Source organism: Scleropages formosus, chromosome 13 (assembly GCF_900964775.1).
Source record: "Scleropages formosus chromosome 13, fSclFor1.1, whole genome shotgun sequence".
NCBI lineage: Eukaryota > Metazoa > Chordata > Actinopteri > Osteoglossiformes > Osteoglossidae > Scleropages > Scleropages formosus.
Window position 1 is genome coordinate 22,086,853 of NC_041818.1, and position 21,593 is coordinate 22,108,445.

The following is a 21,593-nucleotide window of genomic DNA, read 5'->3' on the forward strand; positions in this document are numbered from 1 at the left end:
TTGGCTGCTGTTCTATTGCTGACGGCACAACCAGGACTCGTATCTTTTCTCCGCTGTTCAATCTGCCTGCCCGGACACATGGAGTCGGTGTCCACCGAAGTGTCCCACCGCGTCCTCCTTGCCTGACAAAACCAGGCCACCCCCCCACCGGCCGCTCTCTCACACACACACACACACACACACACACACACACACACATTACATTTAAACGTATTCATTTAGGAGACGCTTTTCTCCAAAGAGACGTACATCTCACACACACACACACACACCTCACAGCGATGGCGCAACCACTTTCTTTTCCCGTTGGGACTTGATAAGAGGGAGGCGAATTCTGCGCCGCCCGCAGGGGCAGGAATACTCCCTGCTTTTGTCTGCAGAAGGGAGAGGTGCCCAGGTGTGGAAGCACCTCGAGGGCCCTCACCTCAGCACCACCCAGCTTATCATTCCTGGACGTGGAGTTTCCCAAAGCTCTGGTTTCAGGTTCCACTTCCTTATTAGTCCCTCCCACGCGCTGCAGTGATTCCAGCGCAGGGCACCTTCGCCCCAGGTTTACGGTGACTGCAAGGGGTTCTGGGTAATGCAGATACGCAGCCTTGATTATGAAGTGGAAGGTTTTGCAATAAAAAAAATTAAACATTTTTTTCTATTCCAAGCCAATTTGTCAGCAGCGGGTCACCAAAAGCGTTTTAGGCTTTAGCAAAGACTCGAGCACATCTGTATATTTACATACACTTATCCCGCACGCAAAAGGGGGGGGAGGGGACAGCAGCGAATTCCCCACAAGCGCTGCGTTCTCCGCTCAAAGTGGTGCGTCTTTTCGGAGCTTAGCCAGAGTTAGGGCAGAAGCTTTCGCAAACTCCGGCTAAGCTCCCGTACGAGGAGCGGGCCTTCGAGGCTTCGGCGAGTCCGTTTATTTTGAAGCGGCGGCCACCACCTAACCCCCGCGCCCAGAGACCCCTCCCCCCACCGCCGTCTCCCTGCCACCGGAAACGCTGCCGGGCCCCTGAACCCCGAAATCCACTGCGGAAAGTTCGGAACTCAGCTCTTCGGGAGGCGGCGAGGGAAACGGACCCGTCCCTGGTTTCAGGTGTTGGGTGTCCTCAGGCTCCAGGCAGTGTGCGTGTGTGTATCGCTGGAGCGGACAGCACTGGAATGCAGATGCCACGAGAGAGACCGGCAGAGCCGCATACTTCACCTCGCTCTGCTGGACCTTACCGCATTCCTCGCGCTCTCGCTGCCACGAGATCCTGTCGGCTACCTAGCTGCGGCCTCCTCCTCCTCCTCCTCCTCTTCCACCTTCTCACGCTCCTCCGCAGGGCGTTGTGTCCAGTTTCACTCCGGCACCGGTCCACGGTTGAGATGAACCAGCACCGGGCCTCAACCGGCAGTCTCTTTGCTACAGTGTCACACTCGGCCCGTGGGCCGACATCAACGCTACATTCTTTGGTCTCTTTTTCCTTCACATGCACACAGCTTCTGTTCGGATCGAGAAGAAAAGCAATAAAAATGTCCCCTTCGCCCTCCATAGGCAGCGGCACACATGGCTTTGCGCCGACCTCTGAGCGCCCGTCACCCCCCCTTTCCCCCGTCGGAGCTCAGAGGTCGAGACGGAAGGCACCGAAGTAGCTGGAGGAGTCGTCCGCGTGCACCATGGTGGGGGACGAGACGGAGACGAAGACCTCGTCGCCGGCCCGCAGCTCGAAGAGCCCCCCCTGGTGGACGGAGTGCAGGGCGTACTCGGCATCCGGGGCCCAGCATTTTGTGCCGACGCCCTTCAGCAGCTGAATGGGGCGTAAATAGGAGGTCTTCTTGTAGACGCACTGGACCAGCTGATGGCTGACGGAGCGCTGGTCGCCGTCGGCGGGAGTCGGGTACCGGAAGTACACCTGCGAGTACAGGTAGTAGCGGCCGTCCTGGGGAACGCGCAGGCGCCCGTTGGACAGGGTCATGTTGTGCAGGTGTGCGCCGAAACTCTGGTTCCCCCAGGAGCGCAGCGGGTGGCGGCATGATTGGTGGAGGTCCACCTGAGGGGTCTGAATTTGAGGGGAGGACCCTGGGGGAGGAGATGGGGAGAAAAGAGGAGCGAGGCGGTTGGGACGGGGGTTAGACAAACAAGAGCGTCGCATTCCTCCATCAGACCCAATGTGGGAGCGGGGAACGCTTCCAGGTTCATACAAGCCAGACCTAAAAGGCTGTAGAAGGAACACATATATGAGCAACAGATGTCTGCATGGCTCTTTTTAGCCAGGTCGAGCTCGATGTTCAGGCGTACAGCAGGAAAGCCCATTCGTGGCCTCAGCCAGGAACCCCTCTGTGCTTTAACCACTTTCTTAACTACAGTAAGCTGCTTCCTGTTGCTGGTGTCACCGAGAGAGGGGATGGGCGGATGCTCCCCGTAAACCACGAAACACCATCGGTTTCTCTCTCGAGGACATCAAGATGATTTCTCCTCCCAGAGGAGAGGTTTCCAGCTGCTCAACACATCCCAGTGACAAATCTTCATGAAATGTTAAATGGTGACATCAAACTGACTGCACTTCTAGGATCGCGTCTCCCCCTCTCACTCACAACTGCTGAATCCCTCTCAGGAAGGGTCCCCAAAACACTTCTCTTTCAGACTCACTCCTCCCCTAATCTCCCGCATGCTCCATGAACATGTACCACATCATCTGTTTCAGAAAAAATGAATTAAAAAAACTATATGCAGCTACTGGTGTCACGTATACCGGTTTAACAAAGACAGATGTGAATGCGGTCGGTGCACTGAGCCGTGACTGAGATTCCCAGAAAGCGAAGAGCGTTTTCCCTCCGATTAACTTCCTTATGGTAACGACGCCACGCCCGTCATTCTTCTCTCCTTTTGTAGCTCACAAACATGCAAGCAGAGTGTCTCCCGGCTTTTCCTCCCCAACTTATTTATTTTAGCTGCTCAGCAGATGCTTTTCCCCCCCAAGTGACCTGTGCAGCTCGCTTGTTTATACAGCTGGGGGATCTACTGCAGCAATTCGCCTCAAGTACCTTGTTGTAAGGTACAAACTACGGTATGAAAGGGTATGAACAGTTGTGCCTCTAACCACTTTTCAGCTCAACGCTTAGCACGCGCACGCACGCACACACACACACGCAGAGTTTTACCCTGCTGGCTGTCTCGGAGCGTGAGGTGGGCGGACGGCCTTTGTGCCGCGGAGGCGATGAACTTTGATCCCGTCGTGTTAAAGGTTCGAGGCATGGTTCTGGCCTCTGAAATTGAGAGGGAAAACAAAGAATGGAAAGTGAAATTAACACCAACAGCAGCACTCCTTCCTCTCACACACACACACACACACACACACACACAAAAACAAGTGCGTGCACAAAACAAGTGATGAAACACAGCAGACTGGACCTGCTATCTTATCGCTCCAGGACCGTCAGTTAAGAGCTTGCGTAATTTCACAGCTATCGGGGTGAGCTTCCTGATCAGACTTGCAGGTCCGCTCCCACACACTGCGGCTCTTTGGCTGGGGTGAGCACACGCACCGACGTCCGTTACGGATGGACGTACGTTCACGTCCTCCTCCGCCGAGAGCCTTTCGGTCTGAGCCGAACCCCCCCACCCACCCGCCCCTGTGAGGATGGCTCTCTCTTACCTTGAAACGCCTGCTTCGAGATCACGCTCTCGGTCACCTGCAACGACAAAGGGGGCCCGTCACGCAAAAACACAAACGTCCCGACGAGAACGGCAAATAAAACAAACAAACGAGGCCGGGGCTTCGCGGAATGAACACGGAGGCTACCGGTGACCCATTGTGCTCACCCGGTTGGAGTTATTTGCTTTGCTATGACTTACATTTATTTATTTAGTTGATGCTACTTAGTCATTTCTCCATTTATGCAGCTGGGTAATTTTTACTGGAGCAATTCAGGGTAAGTGCCGTACCTTGATTAAGGCTGCTGCTGCAGGAGGTGGGATTCAAACCTGGGTCCTTCAAGTGCAACATGGTAACTCTACCCACTATTCCATCTGGTGCCCTTTCACCATTCATCCATGAAATAGGAGCTCACTTGCCACCGATGACGAAATACCATGCACACTTTCAAAAGTGCAAGCATGATGATTCCAGGGTCACCAGTTTGGGGCGAAACTAATATCGATACAGCGCTAAAGCGACTACAACACACTTCTTCACCTGAGATTCCTTTCAAGAGGCAGTGGCTCACCGTACTGGACTTTACCAGGTTTCTACCAGACAGACCATCATATCTCCACGTACTTGGTGGGTGCCAAACCTGTTTCATTCTACTGTAAGCAGGCACCCGAATTATTGTCCTTGGTTGATAGTGGGACATGGACTCATTAATGCTGGATTTGGACTAGACCACTGACTCCTTACACTGAGTTTACACCGAGTCCCCATCTCCAATGCTATGTCACACATTCATGTTAAAATACTAATATAGAATAATAACTATAATAATAATAAGGGTCTGCTCAATTGCAGGGTCAGCGTTAGGACGCTACAGCCAAACGTTGGGACTCAAGTCATTTAAAAAGGTTGATGGAGGTCCATCAAAGGCACAGTTTGCCGTAAGTCGACAACTACCTGCAGTTTCATTTCAGTGTAGCTCAAAATTAATAAAAATAACATAAGTGTTGCACAGTATTTTTATGTGCTATAGTTATACCCAAAACTTCTGACTGTTCTGTAAACGAAACTAGAAAAGTCTGAGTTATTAAGATTTTACTGACTCTGCTTTGACAGTGAAAGTGACTTTAGAGTTAAGAAGAAATCGAGAAGAAACTCTTGGTTCCATCACGTTCGTGAGTCGAGGCCCCGTCTTTCCACCCGGCACGGTAAGACATTCCCCATCAGAGCTGAGCAGAGGAATCGCCGAGCGAGTAAAAATAACCCAGGTGCAATTCCGAGAAGCGAGGTGCGTCTCAGGTAGCGCTTGCGAGTCACGAGCTGTTGGGCTGCGCCTTACGGAGGCGATCCGCCCATTCGCTCGAAGCTGGAGATAAGCGAGGCACCGAAGCAGCCAGCCCTCCCTTGGCAGGAAAACACAGCTCTGCCTTGGTTATCCTTGACTGCGAAGTGCAAGTTTTGACATCGGCCCTGGGTGAGAGTGTGGGCGCCGTGCTCTGGCTCCCCTCATGCACTCTCCAGCTTTCACGGTTTCGCTTGGCGAGCAACATGGGCCCATCCCGTTCGTGCAAAGCAGCAGGGTAAATGGGCGGAGCCTGTGTGTCATCACTGCCTTTCCATCCTTTATTTATGCCGATAAGAACATGCTCAAGTGTTCGGTCTTTCCTGAGGGGAATTCTTGACCGACACGTGCTCTTTCCGCAAGTGATCCGAATGCAGTGCAGTGCATTGTGGGAGAAGTCGGCAGGGCAGTTGGTTCTCTTTACATTCGAAGGATCCAGGCTGGACTCCTGCCTTCTGCTGCAGTCTCTTGATCCACACAGTTACCCTGAATTGCACCGGTAGAAATTGCCCAGCTGTGTAAACAGGTAAATCAATGTAAGGAACTCAGTGTACAACCCTAACATTGTCAGTCGCCTTAGGCAAAAGGGTCAGATAAATAAATGAACGTAAATGTCAGTCCCAGATGTGATCCCTTTGTTGTGTACCGAACATATGCTGCGTTAGCAGGGCTGAGGATACGCATCTCGCTGCCTAAACCCGTCCCTTGCATTCGGGGCTGCTGGTCCGTCTGCGGGAAGCCCCATCCCCCCCCCGAAGACCAAACCGACTGCCGGGGGCTTCCCTGGAACCTGAGCTCCAGGAGCAGCAGATGGACAGAAGCCCTCAAACACTAGTGGACCTCCCCCACCACCAACCGAGGCTCCTTGGAGCACGACGAGCCCCGGTACGGCCCAAACACCTTCCCCCTTACCCCATTCCTCCACCCTTCTCCACATGTGTGTGGAGACGTAGGACGTGGTGGCCATGACTGCGCATGTGGGACTGCAGTGGAGCTGCTCTCTCTAATGGCTTCCAGCTGGGCTCGGGCTTGGGGTGGGGACCCTGCCGGACCCTCAGCAACCGCCCGTCCTCTCCGGGCTGGATCGGAGCAGATGTGTTTCCGGGCCCTGTTTGTCTCCTTTGGCCAATCCGCGACTCAGCCGGGGCATTCCAAAGCCTGTTAATTGCCTCCATCTCTCGTCAGAAGTGGCGCATGTGTTTCGGATTAAGGACCGAAGGCATGAACACCCCCTTCCCCTCTCCCACATCCCCTCCAGTGGTAATTTCGAGTGGCCTTAGCCATCCAGCAAGGACCTGCTGCTGACTCTGCTTGGGTAAGGCGTGGGCCGCGGAAGCATGGGGGCTGAGAGACGGGTGACAGGCCGTGTGGGCGGAGACATGGGACGGGGGGCCGTGAGGTCAGAAGGCCACGAAACAGATTAGCTCAACCCTCCATAATCGAAGCACAGAAAGGTTCCAGTGATGCAAACCCAGCATTGGAAAGCGAGTCGGCCAAACTTGGCCACCCCACCCCCCACAGACAATCACAGTTAAGACTGACTCAGAGACCGGGTCTGACAGAACAGCTTCTATAGAGGAGGAAGAGGAGGGTTAGGTTTAGGATGGTTACGGTCAAGGAGATGAGGATGCTTTAAGCCCACGTTAGGGTTAAGCATTAGGGTTAGAGTGATTAGGGTCAGGGAGATGAGGATACTCCAAGCCCAAATCAGGGGTAAAGCATTAGGTGTTAGGCTAGGAGGGTTAGGGTAAAGGGTTAGGATTAAGACAGATGAGGACATGCCAAACCCAGGTCAGGGGGAGCTCCAGTGAGGGCCTGCACCTACCTTGGAGATGTATGCCCGGATGCCCTCAGCCAGCCTCACGCAGGTCTCCCCGAGCAGCGGCGCCAGGTCCAGAGGGATCTCCTGGTCCTTGTCCAGTGCGTTGAGCAGGCCCAAGCAACGGAGCTCCTCCGCCATACCCTGGCTCTTCACCTATCAATCAGCAGGCGGAGGAGGGCCGTGAGCGAAGGGATCCAACAAAGAGCCGGAGGCCGAGTTCCGCGTCTTCCTCTCTTTGCATTTATTCTTAAAAAGGACATTTTTGTGGGCAATTAAAAAGTTTTTTAAACATGGGGCTTGTTTGCTAGAAGTTGTTCCTGGCGTCGAGGAGGCGCTGAGCATCTGCGTGCTGCTAATGAGGGATTTTTCTGCAGGACGACGGACTCGAAACACTCGAGTAAAACTGCCCCCACGTGCCAGTGTGTGTGTGTGTGTTTGTGTCCACGCATGACTGACTAGGACTTAGCCCTGGCTGCTTGGCAAATCTCCCAGAAGGCCTCACAATGTAGGTATTGGAAATGGGAATCTTGTCTTTTCGGTCCAGAAAGAGCGGAGCTCTTCACCAGGGGAGTCTTTCTTGGGACGATTTGGGCTTCGCAGCTCAGAACAAAGTGCTCGCGCTTCCAGAGAGACACACAGGAAGCCAGAAACAATGTCTGTGTGTCACCTCCGGTTCTGGCTTCTGATCCACTCGGGCGGGACGGAGCGCCAGCAGAGGGGGAGCCAGGAAGGGGGACGGATGAAGGAGAGCGAGTGAAGAGCGGAGAACAAGAGGAGGTGTGTGACCCACATGTGGCAGAACTTCGGCCAGACCTCCGGCACCACAATTCCACAATGTCTTTCTCCTGCCCAGGCGCTTTCTCTAAGTTTACAGTTCTTTGTGTACCGTGGCACGAGGACCGTGATCGGTGTAACCCGAGGCAGGGAAAGAGAGAGAAAGCTCAACGTTCAGAATCAGGTCCAGAACATGGGGTGAGGTGTTGATCATGGCGAGCGATTATCAGACGCTTTTCCGGTCACAGAAATTAAGAATTTTAAATAATGCTTTTTCTCTCCCCTTCACGAGCAGACCGTGCTGGTGACCTCGCATGGCCCTTGAGGACGGACACGGTCGATCACGAGCTGGGGTTGAGAACCCCTCCTGTATCCTCATCAGTGTGACTCACCGGTTGTGCACGGCCGCCCCCACGCAAGCTGATTTGGGCCAAACCGCCGCACCCCCTTTAAGCACCGCAAAAGGCCGTAAGAGCCTTATAAATGCCGAAATCAAACTTGATAGTGGTAGAGATAGAGACAGCGGTCCAAAGTCGACACTGTGCTGCCTCCAAGGGTCTTATTTCATCGCAGAGAAACTGTTTACTCCTTTTCATGTGCCGCAGATTGTTACCTAATGGAATAAATGTAGAATTAGGCCCAGATGCCCTTTCCTCACAGAACCAGCTCTGGGCCAGTCGGTATCTGGAGCACATGGCGTATGTTTGTACTGTTACGGTAAACTGCCCTGAAGTGCTGACGTCACCCTCCCCTCTTACAATGACCCCACCTGGATAATCGTGACATTACGACTCCACGTTACACGTGTGCATGGATGTGGTCACAGGCCAAGCCTGTCATTGGACATCCGCTTCGGCCATGGGCCCAGTCCAGGTCTGCCACTGGCTGGCGCCAACGCCCCCGTAGGCCTGCAGCAGATATTTATGCTAGGGCCCGAAGATTGTTTATAGAGATGGGGTCAGGAGTGTTTATACGTCCTTACATCACGGCTACAGTCCATCCCTAGTTCTAACTAACCCATTCAGTCCTTCATAGCCTATCCGTTCTTCTCAGATCGGGTCTGTTCCCTACGCCAGCGTCCTTCCATCTCCGAAACTTTGGATTTCAGCCTCCACCGGGACCTCAGGCTTGAATGTTTTCGTCTGGGGTGCCAGGCATTGCCCTATAATGACTGCTGTTATGTGTAAGCCTGGATATACATTTGCCCGCTTATTAAATTTAACTAGCGGCATTGTGTAACACCAGTACAACGGGATGAATTGATAAGCTGGAGGGTCGGATGCCAGAAAGCATCTTGCCAAGTGCCGCCCAGACAAAAAGTCCTTTCTGTGCCTCCGTGATTTTAATACAGGTGCTGGACATCCGAACAGAGATGTGCCCGAGGCCGTCCGACTCTGAGTCAATACACACCAGCGATATTTATTAAAAATGCATGAAGATCATAAACCCCTTTTGTCTAAGGCTGCAGGAACCTATTCCCCCATCTTCTCTTTTGAACCTTGGAGATACGGAATACGTTGGGAGGTTTCGGTGAAAACAGCTCTGATGTGGCTGGGTTCTCCCTAGAGCGGGCAAGGAAAGAGAAACGCTGTGATTTTTGGCCTGACATGTCATCCTGGGAGGTCCGTGTGATGAATACACGTGGGGCTCGGGGAACTGAAAACGACTGTGCTCCAACTTACCCTCTATTATTTACACTGAGTACGCAACTGCCGACTCAGGCTCAGCCACGGAAACAATCAAATGCTGCAGTTTGTCCCGCAGTGCACTTCAGTTTAGGTTCCCCAGCTCCCCCGCCCAAGAAAAAAGTACCACACTCACCCCTTGGGAGGCCGTGCATGTCAGTGATCTGGCATTTAAAAAGCCCAGTGGGTGAGCAATTCTCTGTATTCACTGACAGTCGAAGGCGCCTTCACAAGAACCCTTTCAGATTGGCTCCTGAGTATCCGCTGCCAAGCTGGACCTCGGCCACAGCATTAAAGCAAGGTAATTTTCATTACGAAGAGAAGGCGGCATTAAAGGGGAAATCCACTTTTTTCCCGGCTATAAAATGTTTAGTGATGTCTGTCCTTTTTTTCCTGCCTGAAACAATGAATTAAGACCACGAAACAAAGCTTTTTAATTATTTGCCTGCTGCACCCCAAAAGTGCTCATATACAACACGATAATTTCCTTTTTATGAGGAAAACCTCTTGGGGCAGGTTTCTAATCACAGATTAAACTCAGACCAAGAATATAATGGACTTTCATTGTAGAATCCACATTTTCAATGTAGTCGAGTCCAAGAACACTTTGAATGGATTCTGAAAACAAGCCGCTGGAAGTTTCATTTAACTGTGCACTTTTACATGGTTTATAAGGTGGTTCTCTGAACAATAGACTTCTTGGTTGCTACCAAAACCATCAGCTACAGTTTATTGGATAATTTTCAGTCTGCTCATTTGAAAGGGGCCCCCAGTGGTGGTGATTTATAATCATTTCTGCACTACAACACACCAAAGGGCACCGCCAAGCACACACAAAGCTCACATTTAAAATGATTTTTTTTTTTTTTTAAAACAAAGCTTGTCTTGTTAAAACAAATCTATTTTTTTTAAATAACATCATGACCTGTCAGAAGAGCTCAGTGGTTTAAAAAAGATGAGGCTGAGGAGCCCTTAGTTTCTAGCTGCTGACACTGGATCCTTCAGAAAAAGAATCCATCAAAACATTAGACGATTATTATCATTTACTTTAAAGTTCATACTGGGAGTGAAAGATCCCAGAACAAAAGTTATGGACGACGATGAACCCTGTCATCGGCAAGATCCCGGTTGTGTAAAATGAAGTGTCACGTAACCTTCAGAGGTTATAAATAAGGTTATAAATCAGCGCACAGCAAACAGGTTTTGCAAACACTCCTGGAAGGCAAACAACAAGGTTTATGAGTGCAGACAATCACATTCTGAAACAATACAGCACACATCAGAGCGATGTAGAAACACACCTGTGGATGACTGACTGAGGGCACTAAACCTGCCATAATGTCTAAAAAATAATCAGTTGTGTGGACATATAATAGACACCTTTCAGTTTCTCTATTGATGCCAAGTCCCAACATAATATAAACTAAAGTTTACACAGGTTGGTAGTAAATAAGTAAAATAAACTAAAATGGAGTTTATTTCCTGAAACATACATAATAATTCCAGTCCAATAAATTCAATCTGAGGCATCATTAGTTAATGCATTACAAAAGTAACAAAGAAGACATGGTAAAATGTAGTTATAGCTCCATGCATAGGGATAGGTGAATCTTAAAACGTTTTCTATATTTTATTTTTGTACAACAACACGAGACGAAAAGATTTAAAAGAAACGATAGAAATATTATACAGTTTACAGTTTTGCCAAAGTTAATCGGCTCAGACTTCGCCGCGCTCCCGGCGCGCGCCTCACCCAGCGGTTCGCTGGCGCGCGCGCGCTCGCTCGCTCGCTCGCGGAGCTCACCTGGGACACGGACGCGTTCAGGTAGAGGAAGAGGCCGGTGGTGCACGCGACCTGCAGCACGACCACCGCGATGAGCACCATGGCGACCCAGAGGCGCGAAGGCGCGTCGCGCCGCGCGTTCGTAGGCACCACCATGTAGGCGGACGACTCGTTGCTCGCGGATCTGAAGTAGTCCTGCGCGCCCGGAACGGACATGGCAAGTTTTTCCAATTCCAGCAAGTCAAGTGTTTCCGAGCCGAGGTCGGAGGAGCTCAGCTGCGGAGGGAGAGAGCCGCGGCACCGCAGATGAGATGCCTGCTGGCTGGGGGCTGGGGAACGAAAGAGAGAAAGCAGGCGCTGTCCCGCGCGCAGGAGACACTCCAAACAAAGGTTTACATTAACTTTTTCGCGTGGGAGGGTAGACGTGACGACCCCCCCCCCCCTCCCCGCACCTCTGGGACAAGCGGCGCTCCGAAAACTTCACGCCCACAGACGTGTAGCGCTGAGACTGCGCTGAGACTGCGCCGAGACGCTTCCACGGCGGCGCGCAGGAAAGAGTTAAACCCGGGTTGCCAGACTTTGCTGTAACTCCACCCGACTCTCCCCGAGTTCTGCATTACGTAGTCGATTACATTTCGGTGCTCTTCTGGCAACCACTAAATTAACCCTTTCAACGACGAACTGGGTTTAGGAAAACAGGCGCTCAGCGCAATTCGCGAAAAGCGCACAAAAAGAGAGCAGACAGAAACACTGCATACGAAGCCACGGTCGTCAGTGCTACACGAAACGGAGGACATCACACACGGCTGTTGCGAACCTGCATGTTAGCCTTGTGCAGCGCCGCAGGTGAAGTTGCGGTGAAGAGTGTTGACGTACGAGGAAAAGTTAATAATAAATAAATCGATTCATTCATTGTGATTATGATTTTTATCTGTCTTGTACATCATGATGCATGTACACAGCAAGAAATATTTATATATTTTTTATTTTTATTTTATTTTATTGTGTATGCTGATTTCTTGCAGGTAATATACATTTTATTTATTTATTTATATACAGTTATACATATATATCTAGCATCTAGCTTATGCTTTATTAACAGTTTCATTTTCATTTGCGTAGTTTTAACTAATGTTTTTTTCTTTTCACCTGTTTTCATCTGTAAAGTTTGTTGATGATGGCAGATTTTTTTTTTTTTTTATGTCGCTGCCAACCATTAAAATGTCTTTTACATTCTGTATCAGAGTATTGGATGTTATAATTTGTTATAATAATGTTTGTTACCGAAAACAATTTACACCGTTTAACCCTTTTTTAATGTTTGGGTTGGTTTATAAGAGCATCTGAGGGTTCTGCCAAAGTGGTCAAGAATGGGGTTTGAATCGGCTGCATTCATATTAGAAGGCCATGCCTTTAACCACTGCACCACCTAATGCTGTTGTTCAGTGTGACTGAATGAATAAATGAATGAATGCATCTAAAAACTTTATTAATCCCACAGGGATCTTGCATATGGGTGCAGCACCATACAACATACCCATAAATATATGTGCATACAGGACCCAGGCATGATGAAATGAAAAAGAGGGTAAATCCACAATTAAACAATATTTATACTGATAATGATGGTACCAGTCATAATTGACTGTTCTCCCTGAAGGCTATTTAAAGACCAATTAAGTTTGCTGCTTCACGAAGGCTCCTCATGGCTCTCTGGTTTTTTTTTTTTTTTTTTTTTTTAATTTCTTGGTTTGCATTCCAGCGAAGGAAGGGTCTCTGGACTGTTTCCACCTGTGCTTTTGAAAGTCACATACCAGCGCTGTTTCTCTGAGTCTATTTGAAGAACTTTGGCTACCTCCTTGCAGAGGAGCCTCCAAGCAGAGAGGTGCTGATGATGGTTTTGACTTGCGCATGAGGTTAAGGTCAGTAGTTTTGGCCTGTTTCACATTTCACTTCCTTGGAGTGTTGCTGAACTGAAACATCAGTACTTCTTATAGCTGAAGTGTGTGTTTCTATGTGTCTGAGGGGCCCAGACATTTAAAAACTCCTTTGTTCTTTTTAAACTCATTTTTTTTTAAAGGTATTTTTGCGCAGGGGCAAACTTTGAATGTGAAAGTAATGCCTCCCAATACACACAAAGTTCTATGACTTCTTATTCTTAGCATACAACGCAGCTGAGGTATGAATTCTGGCTAAGATTAAGCCCCGCGAGGCACTGCTCAGACACACTTCGCCTGCAGATCGCAGGAGAAATAAAACACTTGGAATTGCCTGTCAGGCAAAGGCAGGCTGGGGGGAGGACGAAAAAGGAGTCTGTTTGTTTGCAAAAAAAATTAAATTTCATATGTGAATAGGTGCATGTGTTTCAGAGGGCAAAAATAGTCTTGACAGTGTATTTCATTTAGACGGGTGTTGGGGGGTTGTGTGTTTTCCGTGTTCCTTCGGAGGAGATTGGGGTCGGAGAGCCGTTCTGCCCGACCTGGGACCGAGCCAATAACCAAGTGCTCTTTCTCTCTCCCCCTCCTGCTCGACTTGGCCGCTCAGCAGGAGCCCTTAGAAGGAATACATGGCTTTGAGAGTAAAACCTCCTCCCCCATCAGACTGGAGCAGTTCACCTTCCAAGGACGGGAATTAGCTCCTTCCTTTCGATCTCCGCTAGATCAAGACGCCAGCATTCAACATCACGTTGAATTTGTATCTGAAACGTTGCATTCGCACTCACCTGTTTGTAACACGCTTGCACTCTATGTTCGATGGGGCACGGAGGTCCAAAGAGAAACGGAATTTCGTTCTGCTCTATCTGTAACTCACCTGTGGGTGGAATGACAATGAGGTTGACTTTGATTTGATGTGCATTCGAAATGTGGTTTGAGCTTCATCGGTCCATGGGCATGGAGATAACGGATGAGCTGTCATCCAGTGGCTTCACCGAGACCATGAAGTCCCAGTGCAGTGTCCTCCTCATTATCCATTTGTCCATTTTCATTAATCGCTCCTCCTGGTCTGGGTCACAGTTGTCCGGAGCCTATCCTAGAATCGCTGGATGCAAGGCTTGCAAGGCTTCAGCCCCTTCAACAGTTTTCGGTGTTTTCAGCACCGCTGTTCCTTTACGTTCATCCATTTTTACTTTACTTGTGTACCCTCCTCAGGTGTATCTCTAACAATCTGTTTACTTCGGTATCTCACAGTATTTTGATCATCCTTGACAAAGGTGCTCCAGTTTTTCCTATTGAAATGATATCTCAAGGTACAGTTTTTTAGCCCGATATGGCCATGTATCTCCTGTGGCGAGTCATGTGACAGACCGAGAAGCGGCCTGCCGACCTTGCCATCAGAGTGTGACTGTTGTGCTTCTTAATAATCTGAGCAACATGTGACGCATGCATCGGGGCAGCGCTTTGGCATGGTTGCAGCAACGTGAGCCAAGCGATACACACAAACACACGCTATGGGTCCAGGACTACGTGCAAGGGCATCGCAAATTAAATTACAGACAACGTGCTGACACTGGAATGCTGGCATTGCCAGGGGGCTCAAATTCAGGCACCCAACCTGTGCTATAAAACACCCAATAGATACCGATAAGAGATGCGTTAACCATGTTAAAAACAAACTGCCGTGACGTTAATTTTTTTTGTGAGCCGCTGAGTTAGCAACTGGAACTAAAAAGGGGACCAAGCAGCTTTTTTTTATATTCAATGTCTTTTAAAACCATTACAGCCCTAGAATGGCATGTCGGGTGTGTAGACATAGCTGATGGATTAACTCAAATGATTTTTTTCGTTTCCTGCTGTAGATCTCATACGAAAAATTTGCCAGCATACAGTGTTTGTCTTTTGGGGCTTTGTATTTGAAGGCAGTGACTGTAAGCACTACACCACCTGGTGACCCCCGCCCGGTGACCGACCCCCCCCCCCACACACACACACAGAGTAGGTCAGGGATGTTATGTTAGTAACAGGGATGTGGGAGTTGATCTCCCAACCAGTCCCCAGAGGGGCACAGCCTTCACTTGCACACACCACCACTGCCGAGTCTTTAATATTAATTATCCTCTTACTCATTTGCTTGGCAGATTCTTTTATTCAAAACAGCTTCATAAAACGTTTCACTTTGTGCATCTACTTGCGCTTGTGCCTTTATAGTTCATTATAGACTACTTGCGCTTTTATAGTTGATGATTACAAATACTGATTTGTTCCTGGGTTTTACTGCAACAATTTTGGTTAAGCACCTTGCCTAAGGGGGCAGAACAGCTGCCTGCCTCCTGGGTCCTGAACTAATAGCCCTATGGTTACTGCTGTATGTCACTGGACACCAGATTGCTTTAAAACTGCAGCCCCGTTGTTAGATGCAATTTTCGACCAGGGGTTCTTAGCTTTTTTTATGCCATGGATCCCTTTGGTGGTCTGGTGAAGCCTATGGACCCCTTCTCAGAATAATGTATTTAAATGCATGGAATAAAATACATACGGTTACAAAGGACCAGTTATATTGAAATAATCAATGATATAAAAATATTAATGTTGACTACATTCACAGTTGAAGGAAGTGCTAAATTTCAGCTGGACGTAAGAGAAAATAAAGATGGGCATTTTTTTCCTATCCGTGTTCACGGACCCACAACGTCTGTCCCCGAACCCCAGGCTGAGAACCCCCGTTTTAGACGCTACTTTCTACATCCCATTCACATACTCGACGAGCATTCCTGATACAAATCCTTGTCTGCTGTTGTTGACAAATGGCCGCGAAGTAGAAATAACACATCTTTTCGTATGTGTCAAGTCACGCAATCCTTTACAACATCCGAAACGCGTAAATAACCCACATTTGCATATTTATTCAGTGCAAAAATCCAGTATAAAAACAAGTGATACATGTATTTTTTCCATGTAAAAAACACCCCCCGGGCCTGGAGTGACGACAGTCCATGATGACAGTCCTATAGCTGGGGAATCGGTCCTGCTTCTGGTGCGTCGTGTCAGTCGCCATGTATCCGTGTGTTCCGGCATCCGTTCTTGCGCTCTTGTCTCAGTCCAGCGCTGTTATTGTATTGCTGTTATTGTTTGGAGACGTCCCCCCCCACGCACTAGTCGCTGGCTCCGCTAAGCAGCTTCTCCCAGCTGCTTCTGCAGACACTCGATCAGACAGAGGTCAGTGAGACTCTGCCTCCTCTCCACGGCCCTCTCGTCCTGTTCGCAGAACCGCAGCACCGATGTGACCAGGTCTCCCACGGTCCAGCCAGAGAGCTGCGCTCGCCGGGCCACGCTGCAAAACTGAACCACGGTACGAAACGCGTCAGGGCAGGAAGATCATGTAGCAGTGGGACTTGGTTAAACACCTGGCCCTAAAATCCAAAGCTGTGACAAATTAAGTGTGCTTTAGAATCACGCGCCTGCATCCAAGTGTCTCTTTCCGCTGATGTCATGCGCTCGTTGTATTTTCCGTCTCTTGGGAAAAAAGCGTCCGCTAAATGAAGAAATGTAAATGCATATTCAAGTCCCACAGTGGGAGCAGCTGTTTTACCCCTGAGCGAAATATGTACATAAAAAGGGAAGATGTACAAATATTTAAGTGCTCTAGTCTGCTTTAGAAAAAGTTCCTCTCAGGACATCAAAATGATAGCAATACAGTTATGTCTAAATTAGCATATGTATGTATGAATATGTATATTATAACACACTATCTGCATACGTTGCACATGCTGCACTTCATATTGGAAAAATGCTAAATGTTACCAGTGCTGATGACCTCATCTGTGGTTAAATTATGGAGACGGAAAATATTTTTCAATAAAGTGCATAAGTGTAGCATAATTGTATTTCTCTTATGAACTCACACACGTCTCATATTATCGTTGCTCAATGTAACTCTGGTTAGGCTGTATTTGTACTGTAACTGTTCTGCACTGGGTGATATGAGCTGCACTTTGGTGATACTAACTTGGGAGTGTAAATGCTGCGTGGGATTTGCCGTACCTTTGTTTGAAGCTGCGCGTCCGTGAGTGTGAGCTGCAGGACCGCGGTCTCCATGTGCGAGGCGGCAGCCCAGAGGAGCAGGCCCTGCAGTGCCCGCGAGCCGCTGTGGTTCCAGCTGCCCAGCAGCGCTCGAACCCGTGACCCAGCCGGCCCTCTGCGCAGCTTGGCGGCTTCCAGCGTAGAGCTTCTCAGCACTTTCTCCGCTAGGTCTGATGCGAAAGAGCTGCACCGGGGAGGCAGAGGGGTCAGGTGGGGCCTTGGTCCTAGGCTGGGGAGTCTTGACCTGCCGAGGGTTTGGGGTTCGAGGCAGGGCTGCGTCCTCTGTTCCAGCGCCGGGGTCAGGTTGTTCTCGGAGCGACCGTCTTGCTCCTGGTCCGGTTGTTGACAGAGGCCTGCCTGTTGCAGAGCCTCGGCAACCAATTCCTCAGCAAGCTCCTCCAGACCTTCCATCCCGGATCCACCGATGTCGGGGTGCCCTCTCTGTGTCGGAGTCCCACGACACGGCGCAACGTCCACAGACGGCCCTGCCCTCGAAGGCCCGGAACCTTCTTGCATTTCCTTCTGCTTTGCCGCTGCCTCCAGCACTGCAATTTCCAGCACCCTCTCAGCCCAGCTCTCAGCCGCTGCGCGTGTGGCTCCACCGTTTGGATCGCCCTCCACACTGCAGGACATAGGACCCGTCTGGTGACTCTGTATGCCAGGACTCTCAGCACTGATCTCCACTCCGCCGGGTTCCTCTGACTGCTCTGGGCTGAGCGTCACGAGCCCCTCGATGATCTCTGCCGACAGCCAGTCCGCATAATCCGATAAGCAGGTTATCTCCGCTCTGGCTCGTCCGCTCCTCGTTGTCCCGTCCTTCTGGACCTCCGTCCCGCTCAGCTCGTCCTGAGTGCACTCGAGCGACAGCGAGCGCATCAGTCGCGCCATGAAGTCTGCCTTGTCCTCCCCGATGACGGGACTGCCCTGCTCCGAGCAGGCGGCATCTTTAGGGGTCGGTGGGGGTGGAGAGGGACGGAATCCGTTGGCCAAGCCGCATTTGAGGCTCCTTGAGAAACCTCCTGGACTCCTGACCGTTTCTGGGAGAAGGGGGGAGGTGGGCGGAGCACTAGGGTAGTCGATGGAGCCCTCACTGGGAAGCGCAGAGTGGGCCACGGCGGAGGGGAGGCTGTCCTCATCGTACACCGCCATGCCCTCATCGCCCCCTGCCTCCCACAGTGTCTCCAAGGGGGGCTTCCGTTCCTGAGTGACGCTCGGTGCGTGTCCAGCACCTTCCGGAGGGACCGTAATCTGGGACGAGGTTTTGGCCTTGTCCTCCTCATGCTGGCCACAGTGTTGCGCCCTTTGGCTCTCGCCCACCTCCCAGCGATGCCACGCCGACTGCAGGATGCTTTCCGTCAGGGCCGCTGCAAACCCCTCGAGGGCACCGTTTCTCGCCCGTGGCGGCGGTCCTTCCCCGGCAGGTGCCCTCCTCGCGGCGTCCATCAGGGCTTGGGTATACATGCTCAGGGAACTCAGAAGAGAGCATCTGTTGTACGCTGGCGGGGGACAGGCCTGGCAGTTGACAGTCACCTGAAGAGAAGGTGTGATCTTTACATTCGCCGATGGCCTTCTTTTACATATTTAAAGGGCTTGATTACAATGCGCTAAAACACATCTCCTTTCATTCTTCTAGGGACAGCCCTCCCATTCCTGTCCTGCAAGTGGGCTGTGCTCTGTCTCCCCCTGGTGTCTGCTGGGGCTGTGAGCAAGAGGCCTACCTGCATGTGTCCCACGCGCGTCTCCCCACAGTCAGGTCTCTCCTCCGTGCGCAGCTCACACAGCCTGAGACGGCTGCGCAGCCACTCTTCCTCCAGGGCCATCTGGTCAGAATCGAAAACAGGAGTCACCCCAAAGTGGAAAACTCAGGAATTTACATCTTCTACTCATACCGAAGAAAGAGCTGCTGTGTTGGGGGCTCTAATTCTGATGTGTGACAGACAGGTGTGAGCAGCCGCGTGTACATGCCATATTATTATTATTATTATTATTATTATTATTATTATTATTATTATTCAAGGTGCGGCAGGAGCCAATCAGAGTACACACGCTGTCTGAAGCCACTTGTCCCGAGCGGGATCGCTGCGTGCCGGAGCCTAACCCGGTAACACAGGGCGCAAGGCTGGGGGGGGGGGGGACACACTCTGGACGGGATGCCAGTCCATCCCAGGGCACCCCAAGCAGGACTCGAATCCCATACCTGCCAGAGAGCAGGACCAGGCCAAACCCGCTGCGCCGCCGTGCCGCCACGCCACCACGCCCCCTTCCAGTCAGAGTAAAGAAACTTAAACATGGCGTAAAACCCGGCCAGCGGTGAGACAGCGATCGGGGCACAGTTCCTGGAAGAGGGTCACGTGGCGCACAGGAAGTAGTTCTGCTTTCGATCAGGACGTGGTGAGGTGGTGCTGCCAGATAAGTGAAGCCCCACATATATTCTGCCTACTTGTAGCCTTTATACAGCACAGGCTTCTCTAACTGACTCCCTCAGTGGCTCGAAATATGGAAACGGGAGGCCAGCTGGACGGCGCTGAATGAACAGGGAGAGGCGTGTTGACGTGCGTCACTGCATCCGTTACTCAGAGACGCCAGCGGCCATACGTTCTCCTGTCGCTCCCCTCCTGGATGTTGCAGTAACGTTTAAATACCGCACTATAATGTCTTTAACTGAGCTCCGCTTTACAAATCCGTGCCAACGAGCGTCCGAACGTAGGTCTCATCGTGCACGTTCGACCCGCTTCCAAAAAAACCTCGACCTGGCGTACGTTGAATTCGTAATTGGCGGCCGTGTAACTCTTGTGGGAGAAACAGGAAACGATGAAGCCAAAGGAATATTACTAAAGAAATATTTATCTCTGTCTGGCTGCAGCCCCCTGTGTATAGCTGGGAAATTTTGGGCGATGCTGCATTTTATCGAGAGATAAACCCATGAAGTGCAGACCGGCCCTCAAGCATACACGTGCCTCCAGGCGTGGGCACACGTGCGGAGTGTGCGCGTGTGTCTTTTTTCTTCTTCTGCCACTAAACATTTTTATTTACTCAGTTTTCCCCACAATGGAATAGGCGCTTTTTAAGAGCTTCTCTTTAGGTTCCTCATCAGGACTTGTTGCCTATTAACAGAAACTATTAATACACAAGTAGTGCAGCAGAGCTACATATGAACCCCCCCTCCCCCCCGGTTTCAACATACATCAGCAGCGAATCCCAGAGGATGATCACATGGCCAGCGATGCCGAAGTTACGCTTCGTCCGTCCGCCGGCGCTTTCCGTGCGTTACGGATGCGGGAGGGATGGTCCCCCACGACTAGGCGGGGCAGGGGTCCTACTCACCGTGTCGCGGGACGGAGCGAGGGCGACGGACGGGGGCTCGGCGCCTGTCACACAGACTGCTCAACGCTGCGGAGGAACTGTAACCGACGAGGCCTCGCCACCAACAGTTTGAACTCACTTCCTGTCTGAAAGCACCAGATATCTCCGGCGCTCAGGCAGTTTGTGTCCTTGTGTGTGTGTGTGTGTGTGTGTGTGGGAACGATTACCCTCGTGATATCACAGGCCGCACATGCGTCTCCTTCACTTTCCCTTCGTGCTCCTCTATTAAGCAACCTTAAAAATGCCTCTTCTGTACCCATGAGCACAATATCGAAGACCGAAATTTTTCACACACTTAGAGGTCTTTTAAAAAAACAACTCCCTCTGCTGCTCATCTCTCCGAGGGATACAGTAAAGCATGAGCTTGCCTGAGAACATGCAAATTTGTGCTACTTCCTCTTCCATATGTCACAGAAGGGCTACAATCTATTTTTAAATTATAACCAAATTAGGTATGCTCACTAGAGCTCTTTCAATGCACCATATTTAACCTTTTTTATTAAAAAACATTAAGTAGTAAGTAGTAGTTCGGTATCCCGCTGCATGGATGACATGTGCACAATTAGTTAACGCACATAAAAAAGAGATGTGCAATATTTGTGGAGTATACAGTCTCATGCTGGCATTACCTGAGAATCCATGTCTAACATAATAAATATAATAAATATCCCGCTCACTTTAAAGCACCTTGATTAACAAACGAATACCATATAAACAAAACTTACAGTATATAACCGCTGTGGCTTCCCAATTGTCATGGAATTTGCCTTAATTACACACCAGCCTAATTTTGATAGACTAACGGACTTTAGTCTCACTTAATTACATAATAGTACTAATACGTAATATGTTAGTATTCATGGCAGGCAGCGCAAGGATGTTTTATGCAAAAACTGCCATAGTACAATAAAATCAGACGTTCATGCGTGAGTGTGTTCGTAAACGAGTGGGTTGCATTTCCGTTGTTTGCGCACGTTCTCGGTATTATTTGCATGTCATTATTCCTGGGAACGCCGGCCTTTACAGAGAGGATAGCAATTAGAGCCACGGCCTTGCGCTCAAAGGCCCGAGGTTGGAATCCCACCTACTGCTGCCGTACCTTTGGTCAAGATCTCCTGAAGTGCTCCAGTAAAAATCAAGACACTACATTAATGGGTCAATCGCTCTATGTTGGCTTG

The 21,593-nt window shown here is 50.2% G+C and overlaps 2 protein-coding genes across 4 annotated transcripts; both read right to left on the reverse strand.

Moving 5' to 3' along the window:
- Positions 1 to 259: 259 nt before the first annotated feature.
- Positions 260 to 11,847, reverse strand: tnfsf10l (TNF superfamily member 10, like). Its single transcript, XM_018733285.2, has 5 exons — positions 11,057 to 11,847; positions 6,797 to 6,946; positions 3,633 to 3,669; positions 3,139 to 3,243; positions 260 to 2,056 (listed from the first exon to the last, which is right to left on the reverse strand). Exons 1-5 carry the CDS (start codon positions 11,249 to 11,251, stop codon positions 1,599 to 1,601), a joined length of 945 nt encoding a protein of 314 aa, XP_018588801.2. The 5' UTR covers positions 11,252 to 11,847; the 3' UTR covers positions 260 to 1,598.
- Positions 11,848 to 15,098: 3,251 nt separating this feature from the next.
- LOC108923008 (uncharacterized) lies at positions 15,099 to 20,508 on the reverse strand. Of its 3 annotated transcripts, none has more exons than XM_018733450.2 (4): positions 20,377 to 20,508; positions 18,771 to 18,872; positions 17,014 to 18,582; positions 15,099 to 16,504 (listed from the first exon to the last, which is right to left on the reverse strand). In XM_018733450.2, exons 2-4 carry the CDS (start codon positions 18,870 to 18,872, stop codon positions 16,460 to 16,462), a joined length of 1,716 nt encoding a protein of 571 aa, XP_018588966.2. In that variant the 5' UTR covers positions 20,377 to 20,508; the 3' UTR covers positions 15,099 to 16,459. The 3 variants fall into 3 exon arrangements, with proteins under 3 accessions (XP_018588966.2, XP_018588964.2, XP_018588965.2); XM_018733448.2 differs by having other exon boundaries at positions 15,099 to 16,311; positions 20,377 to 20,507; XM_018733449.2 differs by lacking the exon at positions 20,377 to 20,508 and adding an exon at positions 20,237 to 20,309 and having other exon boundaries at positions 15,099 to 16,311.
- Between the last annotated feature and the right edge of the window lie 1,085 nt (positions 20,509 to 21,593).

Bases quoted from the DNA above. Each gene is read 5' to 3' on its own strand.
- tnfsf10l (XM_018733285.2), bottom strand. From the start codon at position 11,251: ATGTCCGTTCCGGGCGCGCAGGACTACTTCAGATCCGCGAGCAACGAG. The intron at 6,947-11,056 runs GTGAGCTCCGCG...GCTGATTGATAG, and splicing joins TGAACGCGTCCGTGTCCCAG to GTGAAGAGCCAGGGTATGGC. The intron at 3,244-3,632 runs GTAAGAGAGAGC...TCTCAATTTCAG, and splicing joins CTCGAAGCAGGCGTTTCAAG to AGGCCAGAACCATGCCTCGA.
- LOC108923008 (XM_018733448.2), bottom strand. From the start codon at position 18,872: ATGGCCCTGGAGGAAGAGTGGCTGCGCAGCCGTCTCAGGCTGTGTGAG. The intron at 18,583-18,770 runs GTAGGCCTCTTG...CCTTCTCTTCAG, and splicing joins CGCGCGTGGGACACATGCAG to GTGACTGTCAACTGCCAGGC. The intron at 16,312-17,013 runs GTACGGCAAATC...ACCGTGGTTCAG, and splicing joins ACGCGCAGCTTCAAACAAAG to TTTTGCAGCGTGGCCCGGCG.